The sequence below is a fragment of the Chanodichthys erythropterus genome, chromosome 1 (assembly GCF_024489055.1).
Source record: "Chanodichthys erythropterus isolate Z2021 chromosome 1, ASM2448905v1, whole genome shotgun sequence".
Classification (NCBI taxonomy): Eukaryota; Metazoa; Chordata; class Actinopteri; order Cypriniformes; family Xenocyprididae; genus Chanodichthys; species Chanodichthys erythropterus.
This window is the reverse complement of record NC_090221.1, coordinates 36,447,362-36,462,217: the sequence shown is the minus strand read 5'-3', so window position 1 is coordinate 36,462,217 and position 14,856 is coordinate 36,447,362. Positions and strand designations below refer to the sequence as shown.

Below are 14,856 nucleotides of genomic sequence, written 5' to 3'. Positions count from 1 at the left end.
TATTGTTTTTCATCATATTTAAAATAACATTATTTTGACATGATTTGTTAAATATATTAATTTGTAGCACAAAAACAAATATCAAATTAAATATTATAAAATATTGCTATTAAATATGTTTTATTATTATTAAATACTTAATTAAATAAATTTGAATTAGTCATATTTAGCAGTGTCCCACATTTGCATGCAACGGATTTTTCCACCCAGTTTAAAATAACATCTTTACTTTGACATAATTTACTGAATATACATTAAATTAATTTGTAGCAGAAAAACAAATATCAAATTGAATATTAAAAAATATTACTATTAAATATGCATTATTATTATTTTTATTATTATTATTAACTATTATTACTAAATATTTAACTAAATACGAAATTAAAATATTAAATTATAAAATATTACTATTAAATGTGTATTATTATAACTATTATTATTATTAAAGTATTTTATTAAATTAATTTGAATTAGTCATATTTAGCAGTGTCCCAATTTTTGCATGCAATTCTATTGTTTTTCATCATATTTAAAGTAGTCTTTTTGACATGATTTGTTGAATATATATTAAATTAATTTGTAGCACAAAAACAAATATCAAATTAAATATTATAATATATTACTATTAGACATCATTATTATTAACAACTATTATTATTATTATTTAATTAATTAAATATCAAGTTAAAATATTAATGTCAAATTAAATATATTGTTCATTATTTATTATTATTACTATTAACAAGTATTATTATTGTTATCATTAACATTTAATTAAATATCAAATTAAAATATTAATGTCAAATTAAATATAAATATTTTATTGAATATTGATTAGTAGTAGTAGTGAGTATTATTATAAATATTAAATATAATATAGCTTGACAAAACAGCAACAAAAACAATTATATAATATTATAAATATTATTAAATATTTAAATTAATTTGAATTAGTCATATTTAGCAGTGTCCCAATTTTTGCACACATATTTAAAATAAAGTCTTTATTTTGACATGATTTGTTGAATATATATTAAATTAATGTGTAGCACAAAAACAAATATCAAATGAAATATTATAAAATATTACTATTAAAGACATTATTATTAACAACTATTATTATTGATATCATTATTAAACATTTAATTAAATATCAAATTAAATATTATTATTGAATATTTATTAGTAGTAGCAGTAAGCATTATTAAAAATATTAATTACTTATATAATAGTATAGCTTGACAATAAAATAGGCAAAAAAAATTATATAATATTATAAATATTTAAATTAATTAGAATTAGTCCCACGTTGAATGCAACACCTATTTATTATTTATATTATTTTAACAGAATTTGTAGAATATACATTAAATTTGTAGCACTACAACAAATATGAAATTTAGATATTATTAAATATTTAACTAAATGAATTACTAATAGCACATGTTGGCAAAAAAAAAGTCAAAACCGATTTACGCTGAAGGAGGAGCACATAAACCAGATGTAGGTTAAGAAAGGCTTTGATTTGTGTGAGATTCACCTTGATTCTGGGCATGGTGACGGTGGGAGGTCTGGCTTTGGCTATGAAGCTGTGAGAAGAGCCTCTCTCCAGCACATGTCTGGTGTAGGGCATGAACCTGCGGCCGTCAGAGCCGAACACAAAGTCCTGTCTGAGAGCATCGATGAGGACGATCACCACACGCCTGAACAGAGCTGCGGGGACTCTGGAGGAGTTCAGAGCACTTCCTGCAAAACACACCACAGTTCAGAGAGCCGCTGCTGCACATGTGCTCAAGACACACGTGTGTGTGTGTGTGTAAATACATTAAAAAATGCACATAATGATATTTATTATATATTATTATATTATAAAGACAAATATAAATTAAACTGTCACTGACCCACTGGTGTGCCCACAGCCATTACATATTTAAAACAGTAATATCCTATACTAAACCTAAACTAATCTTGACAAACTATATATCATTTGAAAGCTTAGAATCTCTAGTTTTCATATTTCATATTTGGTCAAAATAAATTACAGAGGAGCAGTAATATATCAATTTGCAACAAGCATATTTTCATACTCATAGTTCAGACGTTTATTTTGAAATAGCGATGAACATGAAATATCATTAAAGATTGGTTGAGACTTGTTTGTTTTCATGCCAAGAGTTCAAAATATAACATCCATTCAATTTTTGAGAAAAAAAGGTCTGAATGTTTTTAATAGAAAAAGAATACATGTATGATTGTGGCGGCGATCTATAACCCACATGTTTTTATGTTTATTAGAGTTTGAATTCATATCAAATTCTGCCAAACTTCCCATACTACTTCTATATAGGATGTCTACTTCATAAATTGTATGAAAATAATAGAAATATATGGTTCAGATCACTCAAACCATATATAGAAATGGAGGCGCCCTTATATGGTCGGTAATGGAGCTTGGTTGCCATCTAGTGTAAAAGTGTGGTACTGCGCCCAAACTAAATCTTACTGAAAGCTCATTTTTTGAGATATCAACCTGAAATTTGGAGCACACCTTGTTCAGATAAAATAACTTTTATATAAAATAAAATATTATATTTTTACATTTTCATAAACTTAAATTTCTATAACTTTTTTTCTGTTTCACTTACATAAGTTATTTCACTTCTACAATAATCTGCCAAATTTCATCATCTTTAAATCAAGACCAGCCCTATGTCCAAAGTATTCTTGAATTACAACCATTTACGTTTGGGTAGTACGGAAGAGGATTAGGGCCAAGCAATAATAAAAAAATAATTGTGATTAAAGTTGTTAAATTGAGAAAAAACTCGTTAAATTTCGAGAAAAAGGTCGAAATAAAATGTTGAGAATAAACTCATTGAATTACAAGAAAAAACATGTTAAATTTCAAGAAAAAAGTTGAGATAAAATGTTGAGAATAAACTTGTTTTATTATGAGAATAAAGTCATTAAATTACGAAAAAAAGTCGTTAAATTATGAGAACAAATTCATAATTTAACGAATTTATTCTCAACATTTTATCTCGACTTATTTCTCAAAATGTAACTACTTTTTTCTCGAAAGTAAACAACTTTAATCTCGAGATGGCTTTATTTTATTATTATTGCTTGGCCCTAATCCTCTTCCGTAGGATAGAGCATTTTCATGTCTATAAAAAAAGTGGGGGTGACAGTTGGTTAAAGAATAAGTATCTAAAAAATCTAAATATAATTATTAAATTATAAATAATTTAAAAAATCAGATAAATTAAATAACTTAAATTAAAATAACAGTAAATAATAATAATAATACTTAATGACTCACTATATAATTATTATTATTATTAATTATCAACATATGTGTGTGTGTTTACCTGTCTGTGGCTCTGCAGGAAAGTCACTCAGTTTGCTCTTGGCTGAAAAGGATGATTTGACAGGAACAGGGAAGAATCCTCTCAGGAAAAGAGCGACTGACACAATCTCACATATGAGACACAATACAGCAAACACTGATGAGCTCAGCTTCATGATGAAGATCAACACCTGTCAACACTCATAACACAACACAAACACTGCAGCTGTCTGATTTCTCACTGACCACAATCTAGCGTCATTTTCACAAGAAACGGATCTAAATCCACTCGATTAATGAAGAATCTGCCGGATTAGTGTTTTGAAATTCTCATTTCCGTGTTGTGCCGTGAGGGTCACTACGGCAACTCACGAGGATCTTTCCTCACTTGATTTCTGCGGACTTTTATTTTGTAATCAGAGCCAAAACGGTTAATTTACTGTTAATTAAAGTTCTAAAATATTATAAAAAAAATGGTACTATAATTTATATAAAAAAACTATATAAAATAAAACATGAAAATTATACATTGTTATTGTTTTTTTTAACATATTAGGCGAAAGGGGAAAAAAATCTAATTTTACTTTTAATTCACTAAACGAGCAATTGTTTAAACTTACATTATTAAATAATTATATAATTTATTATATTATATTAATAACTGCAATTAAGTGAAACGAAAAGCTAAAGTGTGAGGTCACCAGTTGTTGTCATGGTAACAATGGCGCTTTATTTACTTTTCGCCACTATCAAACACGCGCTTCATCTGTTTGGAAATTTACAGACGGAGAAAACCATCGAAATAACACGCATTATGACTTTTATTAAAGCGCTGCTGAGTGTAAAAGTAAAGTTAGTTTGTAAGCAGTGATTTAGTGAGGAAATGGACTGCAGTGGACTGGAGAAAACCACAAAGTTTCTCAATACAATAACCGAGATTTATGAAGATATTAGAGAAGAGTTGACGCAATCAGGTGATGCAAGCAAACACGTGACCATGTGCATTACAACTTTTAGCAGTTTATTTAACAGAAACAAGCCTATATATATCCATTGTGTTTCATTTAAGCAGAGAGCAGTGCTGAATCAGTGGAGAAGACAGTGACTCTGCTTAAGGAGAAATCAGAAAGAGGAGATTCTCAAGCCACCTTCCTGCTGGGACAGCTCCACTATGAGGAGGTGACTGATGCCTTAAAGGTTAGTTCACCCAAAAATGAAAATAATGTCATTTATTACTCACCCTCATGCCGTTCCACACCCGTAAGACCTTCATTAATCTTCAGAACACAAATTAAGATATTTTAGTTGAAATCCGATGGCTCACTGAGGCCTGAGCAATGACATTTCCTCTCTCAAGATCCATTAATGTACTAAAAACATATTTAAATCAGTTCATGTGAGGACAGTGGTTTAATATTAATATTATAAAGCGATGAGAATATTTTTGGTGCGGCAAAAAACAAAATAACGACTTATATAGTGATGGCCGATTTCAAAACACTGCTTCAGGAAGCTTCAGAGCGTTATGAATCAGTGTGTCGAATCAGCGGTTTGGAGCGCCAAAGTCATGTGATTTCAGCGGATCCGAATCAAGATTCGACATAAAAGATTCATAACGCACCAAAAATATTCTCATCGCTTTATAATATTAATATTGAACCACTGTACTCACATGAACTGATTTAAATATGTTTTTAGTACATTAATGGATCTTGAGAGAGGAAATGTCATTGCTGGCTATGGAGGCCTCACTGAGCCATCGGATTTCATCAAAAATATCTTAATTTGTGTTCTGAAGATCAACGAAGGTCTTACGGGTGTGGAACGGCATGAGGGTGAGGAATAAATGATAGAATTTTCATTTTTGGGTGAACTAACCTTTAAAGGATTAGTTCACTTTCTAATTAAATTTTCCTGATAATTTACTCACCTCCATGTCATCCAAGATATTCATGTCTTTCTTTCTTCAGCTGAAAAGAAATGAAGGTTTTTGATGAAAACATTCCAGGATTTTTCTCCATATAGTGTCGACTCTGTTGCTCTCTCACTTCTTTTCTGATTCTCGAATCCATAGCCTACATCAGGGATGGACAACTCCGGTTCTGGAGGGCCAGTGTCCTGCAGAGTTTATCTCCATCCCTGATAAAAACTCACTTGCCTATAACTTTCTACTAATCCTAAAGACCTTGGATTAGCTGGTTCAGGTGTGTTTGATTAGGGTTGGAGCTAAACTCTGCTGGACACTGGCCCTCCAGGACCGGAGTTGTCCATCCCTGGCCTACATAATGCATGGCAGTTAAGTGCATAATGTCTCTGGTTAAGTGCACTAAGCAAGGAGTGAACGAAATGAAGCGAGGAATTCGGACATTGACGAATCGCTTCAGAGAGCTGTCGCAGAAACTTTGTCACATACATTAATGTAGCTTACTTTAGAAACAGATAACAGTCATAGTGACTTCAGTTTGTAATTATACATACCTCCGTGTCAGCTTTAGTATTGATGGTAGCTTATACTATTGCAATAAATATAGATTTGATTTTCCATAAATAACAGTGTTCATTAAACTAACCATACATAAAAATAATTAAAAACTCACATCAACAAACACATTAATAAGTGTACATGCATTTTTTTATGTGTTGTATTAATTTTATTATCTTTAATTCTCGTGTCCAAGCACTTTTAAGACCATGTGTGTTTAGCGCCCATAATGAGATGAATTCGTTAAAGAATCCCTGCTTTCTCGTTTATTTAATGCTGACATAATATTCGACCAGAGATGTTTTTCGTGACTTTTCTCTCTGTAAAATTAGGTATCTGCAATTAGCAACATTGATAGGCTACTCATCAATCATCTCTAAATTGGACTAATTTGGACAGTCTTGCTAAATGTGTGTTGTTTTAATGAGGTGATTTTAAGGCTTTGTGTGTAAGGACTGCCATCTCGGCTTATTTATGACCCTGTTTTGATGTACAGTAAATGGAGTCGAGACCTTAACACTATTTCATCCTCTGTAAATAAGAAAGCAAGAAGAACAACCTCAATTTGTAATGATTTTAATTTGAATACTTTAATTAAAATGTAAATTAATCTTACCCTCCTTTTTTTCTTTTTCTTTTCTCTACTAATTTTTCTTTCCTCTTTTTTCTGTTTGCAAATGTCATTTTTTTGTTCTGTATGTTCAGATGACATTGTATATAATGTTGATACATGTTGTATTCCATATACATAAATGTATATCATTAATGTCATCTTTATAATGTTTGCAATAAAAAAAATAAAAAAAAGTAAATGGAGTCGAGGAGTCGATTCCATCGACTCGAAAAGTGGGAGTCGGGAGTCGCAGTCGACTCCAAAAAACCTGTAATCGAACACCCCTAGTTTACAGTGATCCCAGACGAGGAATAAGAGTCTTATCTAGAGAAACCATCGCTCATTTTCTACAAAACAAAAGTTTTAACCATAAATGCTCATCTTGAACTAGCTCTCTTCTTCTTCTCTATTTGGATTCCAGCAGTGTAGACACTGCTAAGTGTATTACTGCCCTCCACAGGTCAAAGTTTGAACTAAATTGTCATGTACAATATGTTAGTGCAAGTATATAACAATTAGTTCAAACTTTGACCTGTGGAGGGCAGTAATACACTTAGCAATGTCTAAACTGCTGGAACTCAAATAGAGAAGAAGAAGAGAGCTAGTTCAAGATGAGCATTTATGGTTAAAATGTATAAAATGTTAATTTTTTTTAGAAAATGGCCGATCGTTTCTCTAGATAAGACTCTTATTCCTCGTCTGGGATCATGTAGAGCTCTTTGAAGCTGCACTGTTACTGTAATTTTGACCTTCAACCATTTGGGCTCCATTAAAGTCCACTATAAGGAGAATAATCCTGGAATGTTTTCATCAAAAACCTTAATTTCTTTTCCACTGAAGAGAGAAGGACATGAACATCTTGGATGACATGGGGGTGAGTAAATTAATTTTAATTTGAAAGTGAACTAATCCTTTAAAGTCTCTCTCATTTACTCTGCACGTTTCAGACAGTAGATTGATCCATGACTCTGTTGTTCTGCAGGGCCGCTACGCAGAAGCAAAGATCATCTTTGATGGCATTAAAGATGAAGATCCTCAAGCTCTCTATCAGCTGGCTGTCATTTATTACGATGGCCTTGGAACCAAAGAAGACCTTGTGAGGACCTTCTTGCTATTTATATCTCTCAGATCCACAGTAATAATAGGCTTACACATTTCCAAATGCCTGCAAAAGCAACTAAAGTTTCCTTTGGGTTCTGGAAGTAAAAACTCTATTCATTTTCTCCACAGGGAAATTGATTTTGAACTAAAACTCATAAACCTTTAAAGACGAGGTTATTTAATGGTATTTGCTTCTGTTGAAGCTGTCAGGCCACTTTATTTCATCTTATTTTGTAAAATAATCGCGTTTAATAGCGGAATCCGTGATAAACTACATTACCCATGATGCTGTCCAGAAAATTACACCAATCAGAGATTCGAAAAAAGCAACGGGCACCAAAAGAGCGCTTTAGCTCCGCCCACATCGTGCTCCCTACGCTCTCAAAATACTGAAACGTTTATATAATATTTTGCATATTTTGCAATAAACTTAAAATACATTGTTTTTATTCATTTAATCAATATTTTTGAATGAGTAGTTTTATATTTCTCCCTCACAGTCGCGTATCTTTGTCTTTCTGTCGAATTTTCAAACAATTTTTTTCTTCAAATCAAAGTTTGTAATGTTGTGATTCTCCTCGTAGCTGATTGTTAAATCATTATAAACCATGAACCAAACCAAAGACTATTTCAAAATCCCAATGGGAGAAATGAATGGAAAAAATACTTCCAGTGTGGTGTGAAATCGAGTACCCTGAGGAATCGGGTATCGAGTGATCCCATTGCAGGGTTGCCAGGTTTTCACAATAAAACCCGCCCAATTCCTTCCCAAAACTAGTTCAATCACATTTCAGGGGGGTCCCATGGTAAAAATCACTTTCCGCGCGGTAAAATTGGTGTTTTTGGTAGAGCTCCCCTGGTAAAATTCGCATTCCAAGGACTAAATATCACGTTATTTTGGGTCGATTCAACCCGCTGACATGAAAAACAGTGCTAACTGTGATTGTAAATTAAATTGCCTAAATTATTACATTATTACCTAACTGCATGATAATATATATGCACATTTCTGAAATTACATACATTGGACAGTCACCTCCGATACCAGATTCTCTAAATTGTAATGTTGACATGCATTCTCTGCAAAGCTGCTTTGAAACGACATGTATTGTGAAAAGCGCTATACAAATAAATGTGAATTGAATTGAAAAACAACCCGCGTCAACAGTGTTAAAGTAGCCCTATTCCGCGGGAAAACCACAGACTTGGCAACACTGTCCCACTGGTTCAACAGACTTTAAATAGATAGTAGTATTTGTAGAACTTAATTATAATTAATGCAAAATCACATTATGATTTATCGTTTAAAATGCGTTATAATGAACATTAATGTCTTTTAAATGACATGGTTCATTAACTAGTGTAGAACTGAAACTATAGGTTGTGAAATCAAACATTTCTCGTTCTTACAGTTTTTTAGTTAGCTTATGTACTAGCATAGCATACATCTACCTGATTAGCCTGCTAGCTTAGCTTAGATTCAGGGTTGCCAGGTTTTCACAAAGAAACCCGCCCAATTGCTCCTCAAAACTAGCCCAATGGCATTCCATGGTAAAATTCACATTCCAGGGACTAAATATCACGTTATTTGGGGTCAATTCAACCCGCGGACATGAAAAACAACCCGCAGCAACAGTGTAAAAGTAGCCCGATTCCTCGGGAAAACCGCAGAATTGTCAGCACTGATTATATTAGGTATGTTTTTGCTTCCAATACAGTTCCCAATTACGTGTTTCAAATGAATGCTTTTATGTACTTAGCATGATAATTAATTTATTAAAAAATTCAATAGTAAGATTCTATACCACATTACATATGTTTCAACAATCCTTATAAAAAAAAAAACATTTTCAGGCATAGTTGTGTTTCCAGTTTGTTTTATCATGCAATACACAGGCATTCATTTTATATTTCAAGCATGTTGTTTGTGCACTTAATGTGATAAACATCATACAATAGTGAAATAGATTATAATTAGTCAAGACATGATAACAACTTTTGATCAGGCATTACCACCTGGGTCCTAAAGGAGACCAGATGCCTGGGGAGGACTCGATTTCTCATGACACCAGAACCAACACTGGCACTAATGCACTCTATTACAATCTCACTGTCCATATGAAAACTACAAACTTTAACAGGGCAAAGCAATTGAGTACATGAGAAGAGTTGCATTCTGGGATTCCTCTGAGGTGGGCTCTGTCAGACACGCGGCACTGTATAACCTGGGCCGGGCGTATCTGGAGGGTTATGGTGTCCAGGCGTCCAGCGCTGAAGCAGAGCGGTGAGAAACAATCAGACAAAACACACATCTGTGCATGAAAATAAGAAGAACAAGTATGTGAAGTGGTAGTATGTGATTTCACACACAGTCCTGGTGTGTGTTTCTCACAGGCTTTGGCTCCTGGCAGCTGATGATGGGGACCCGAACGCTAGTGTGGAAGCGCAGTCGTCTCTGGGCATGTTGTACTGCAGACCGGAGAGCCTCGACCTCAGAAAGGTCCTGATATCACTGACAACCATCATGCATCTCCATCTGAAGTGTTTACCTGCTCCGTTTGTAGTCGTGAAACTAGAGAGGATTAGCACTGGGTTCCTTTGGGAATCTCTAATGGGATTTTCACATAGTAGTTTGTGATTTAGTAAAATACGGTCTGTGGTTGGCATTACTGAAGCAGACGTTCATGTTTTGTTGCTAACAAACTGCTTAATAAGCTACAAATACACAAAGATCTGAGTTTATGTGCTACAACCGCTGTAGTCTGCATGTAGCGATTTGCATTTTAAAAGTAATGATGACCACAGACTTTATTCTACTCCTTAATTCACAAACTGCTTCTGAAAACCCATAGCAAATACCCACAGTGAATTAGCCATCCAAGCACAAATCATAATTACGATTTACAAAAGCAATAGTTTATTTCTTTTGAAACATGCAAGTGTCCACATCTTAATCATTATTTTATGCATTTTTTAAATAAATATCATGACTCCTTAAATATCTGTGTGCTTTGTAGAGGACACTTTTACATGCTTGTTTCAGAAAAGAGATGTTAGCGTAGTAAAATCACTGTAAAATCAGCCTCCAGTGGTTTACGGTTCTCCAAAAACTCCAATATGATACATTTGATCATATTGGAGTAACTACATTTTTACCTTAATTATCACTTATTATGTCATAGTTTTGACTTTTCATCTCATAAATATGACTTAGCATGTCATAATTATGAATTTTTATGTGACTTTTTAAGTCAATTTCTGAATTTATTTGATCAAATGCAGTAAAAACAGTAATATTGTGAAATATTATTACAGTTTAAAAGAACTGTTTTCTACAGAAGAGGATTAGGGCCAAACAATAATACAAAAAATAAAACAATCTCGAGATTAAATTTATTATAATTCGCGATTAAACTCCTTAAATTTCAGGGGGAAAAAAATCAAAATACAATGTTGAGAATAAATTCATTAAAATTCGAGAATAGAGTCATGTTTTGAGATACATAAAATGAGAATAAACTCATTAAATTGAGAATAAAGTAAAAAAAAAAAACTTGTTAAATTTTGAGAAATTATTCACATTATAATGACTTTAATCAAGATAATTTATTTTTATTTTTATTATTATTGCTTGACCCTAATGCTCTTCCGTAGTTTTCTATGTGAATATATAGTAAAGTGTAATTTATATCCAGTGATCAAAGCTGAATTTTCAGCATCATTACTCCAGTCTTCAGTGTCACATGATCCTTCAGAAATCATTCTAATATGATTTGATGATCCAGAAACATTTTTATTCCTTGCTGAATAAAAGTATTAATTTCTTCTTCCAGACCTTACACTTTTGAACAGTAGCGTATCTCTCAGTTCATGCAGTCATTTCTGAAATCATCGTCCAGGGAAATCTAATGCACATTTAAATGTCTGTGTCTTCAGTAAAACTGACCGTGTGTGTCCATCAGGCGTTCTCCTGGCACTCGGAGGCGTGTGGGAACGGCAGTCTGGAGTCTCAGGGCGCTCTGGGCGTCATGTATCTGTTCGGTCACGGAGTGCAGAAGGACCCAGACGCGGCTCTGTTCTGCCTGAAGGATGCGGCGGAGAGAGGGAACGTCTACGCTCAAGGCCACCTGACGGCCTGCTACTACCACCGCAAGCTCTACTCCAGAGCAGCCGCCCTGGGAGAAAGGTGCAATGCATCATTCAGAAACTGAGGTATTATAGAGAACACTGTTCTGTTTTATTTTGCATGTTAAAACTAGTTTGGTTGGACTCTCAGAGTGTGCACATACGAGGACATCAGTGCCATAGCGCGGCACACGGGCTGTCTGGAGGAGTTCATCAGGAAGGGCATCGCTATAGCCATGTTTTACTACGCCCGCTGCCTTCATTTGGGCCGAGGCGTCCTGCAGAACAGAGACAGAGCAAAAAGCTACTTCACACAGGTACTGTTATAATGTGGCAGCAGCGATAGATACTATTTACAGTATTGCAAATGGCAGTAAGTGTAAATAGACACTCAATTCTTCTGCACAGATGTTAGACCTGTAAAATGCACTGCTGCTGAGAAGCGATGTGGGGAAAGTTTGGGGCTTGCTTATTTGGGGTTTGGGCACTTCAATTTGACTGCACTGACACCACATGAACCAAATTTGAAGCATGAACCAAACTGAGCTGAATAATGATGATGTCATTATTCATTTCAATTCAGTCTTCTGTATTTGTTTCATAATTGACAGTTATTTATGGAAGTTTGTTTCTGCCACAGAATACTTTTTTTAAATAAAATTGTGACTTTTTATTTCGCAATTCCCACTTTTTAAATAGCAAATACAAGTTTATCTCTCACAATTCTGCAAAAAACAAGTCAGAATTGCAGGATATAAACTTGCAATTATGATTGAAAAAAGTTAGAATTTTACAATTGCAATAAAAATGTCAGAATTGTGGGATATAAACTCGCAATTATGATAAAGTCTGAATTGTGCAATTGCAATAAAAAAGTCAGAATTGTGGGATATAAACATAATTATGATAAAAAGTCAGAATTGTGGGATATAAACTCACAATTACGATAAAGTCTGAATTGCGCAATTGCAATAAAAAAGTCTGAATTGCGGGATATAAACATAATTACGATAAAAAGTCTGAATTGCGGGATATAAACTCACAATTATAATAAAGTCAGAATTGTGGGATATAAACTCACAATTACGATAAAAAGTCTGAATTGCGGGATATAAACTCGCAATTATGATAAAGTCTGAATTGCGCAATTGCAATTAAAAAAGTCCGAATTGTGGAATATAAACACAATTAAAAATTAATTACACAATTAATTACAATTAAAAAGTCAGAATTGTAGGGATTTAAACTCTTAAATAGCAAATACAAGTTTATCTCTCACAATTCTGCAAAAAAAGTCATAATCGCAATTATGATTGAAAAAAGTTAGAATTTTACAATTGCAATAAAAAGGTCAGAATTGTGGGATATAAACTCACAATAGTGAGTCAGAATTGCAATTTATAAAGTCAGAATTCTGAGAAATAAACTTGTGATAAAGTCAGAAATGTGGGATATAAACTCACAATTACGATAAAGTCTGAATTGCAGGATATAAACTCGCAATTATGATAAAGTCTGAATTGCAGGATATAAACTCGCAATTATGATAAAGTCTGAATTGCGCAATTGCAATAAAGTCAGAATTGTGGGATATAAACTCACAATTACGATAAATTACAATTTCGGGATACAAACTCGCAATTACGATAAAGTCAAAATTGTGGGATTGAATCTGGCAATTACGATAAAGTCTGAATTGCGCAATTGCAATAAAAAAGTCTGAATTGCGGGATATAAACATAATTACGATAAAAAGTCTGAATTGCGGGATATAAACTCACAATTATGATAAAAAGTCAGAATTGCGGGATATAAACTCACAATTATGATAAAAAGTCAGAAATGTGGGATATAAACTCACAATTACGATAAAGTCTGAATTGCAGGATATAAACTCGCAATTATGATAAAGTCTGAATTGCAGGATATAAACTCGCAATTATGATAAAGTCTGAATTGCGCAATTGCAATAAAGTCAGAATTGTGGGATATAAACTCATAATTACAGTAAAAAGTCTGAATTGCGGGATATAAACTCACAATTATGATAAAAAGTCAGAATTGTGGGATATAAACTCACAATTACGATAAAAAGTCTGAATTGTGGAATATAAACACAATTACGATTAAAAAGTCAGAATTGTAGGGATTTAAACTCTTAAATAGCAAATACAAGTTTATCTCTCACAATTCTGCAAAAGAAGTCATAATCGCAGAATATAAACTCGCAATTATGATTGAAAAAAAGTTAGAATTTTACAATTGCAATAAAAAGGTCAGAATTGTGGGATATAAACTCACAATAGTGAGTCAGAATTGCAATTTATAAAGTCAGAATTCTGAGAAATAAACTTGTGATAAAGTCTGAATTGTGGGATATAAACAAAGTTACGATAAAAAGTCAGAAATGTGGGATATAAAATCGCAATTACGATACAGTCTGAATTGCACAATTGCAATAAAAAGTCAGAATTGTGAGATATAAACTCGCAATTATGATAAAGTCTGAATTGCGCAATTGCAATAAAGTCAGAATTGTGGGATATAAACTCACAATTACGATAAATTACAATTGCGGGATATAAACTCGCAATTATGATAAAAAATCTGAATTGTGGGATATAAAAATTGCAATTATGATAAAGTCTGAATTGTGCAATTGCAATGAAAAAGTCAAAATTGTTGGATTTGATCTCGCAATTACGATAAAAAAATTTAATTGGGGAATATAAACACAATTACAATAAGAAAGAGTTGCTTTGAAACAATCTGTACTGTATAAAGCACTATAGAAATAAAGCTGACTATAGAATAGAAGATGTGACATTCAGAGGTAGTGGTACCTTAGATAGTTGTCTGATTTCTCTCATTTCCCTTCCATCAGGCTGCCAGGATCGATCCGGAGATCTGTCAGGAGTTACAAATGGACGTCGTACACGGCAGGATATGAATCACACGTGCAACAATAATCACTCATTTAATCTCACTGAAGTTTAGTATGATTTCAATGTGATATAATGATGATACAAAGGAAAATCTTGCAAAAATCTAGTTTAAAATGTGCCAACTTCTTATAAATATAATCTTTATATTCAAGTCAATTTTATTTCCTTGAATATGTGTGTACACAAATTATTTTCAAAGAGTTTTCAAACATATTTTTTAATGAACATTATAAACCAG

General features: G+C 32.9%; 2 protein-coding genes across 2 annotated transcripts in view; one reads left to right on the top strand and one right to left on the bottom strand.

Moving 5' to 3' along the window:
- pigg (phosphatidylinositol glycan anchor biosynthesis class G (EMM blood group)) overlaps positions 1-3,703 on the bottom strand; it is a 131,188-nt gene extending 127,485 nt beyond the window's left edge. The window contains exons 1-2 of the mRNA XM_067393556.1: positions 3,375-3,703; positions 1,544-1,749 (exon numbers count right to left, since the gene is read on the bottom strand). Of these exons, the coding sequence (XP_067249657.1) occupies positions 1,544-1,749; positions 3,375-3,528 (360 nt within the window). The 5' untranslated portion in view covers positions 3,529-3,703. The remainder of the gene's footprint in view (positions 1-1,543; positions 1,750-3,374) is intronic.
- Positions 3,704-4,117: 414 nt separating this feature from the next.
- On the top strand, positions 4,118-14,727 carry lrp2bp (LRP2 binding protein). The gene is made up of 8 exons (XM_067393444.1): positions 4,118-4,326; positions 4,425-4,531; positions 7,430-7,543; positions 9,690-9,832; positions 9,943-10,048; positions 11,511-11,734; positions 11,825-11,990; positions 14,558-14,727. The coding sequence occupies exons 1-8, from the start codon at positions 4,236-4,238 to the stop codon at positions 14,621-14,623; spliced, it is 1,017 nt and encodes a 338-aa protein (XP_067249545.1). The 5' UTR covers positions 4,118-4,235; the 3' UTR covers positions 14,624-14,727.
- The last annotated feature ends 129 nt before the right edge of the window (positions 14,728-14,856 follow it).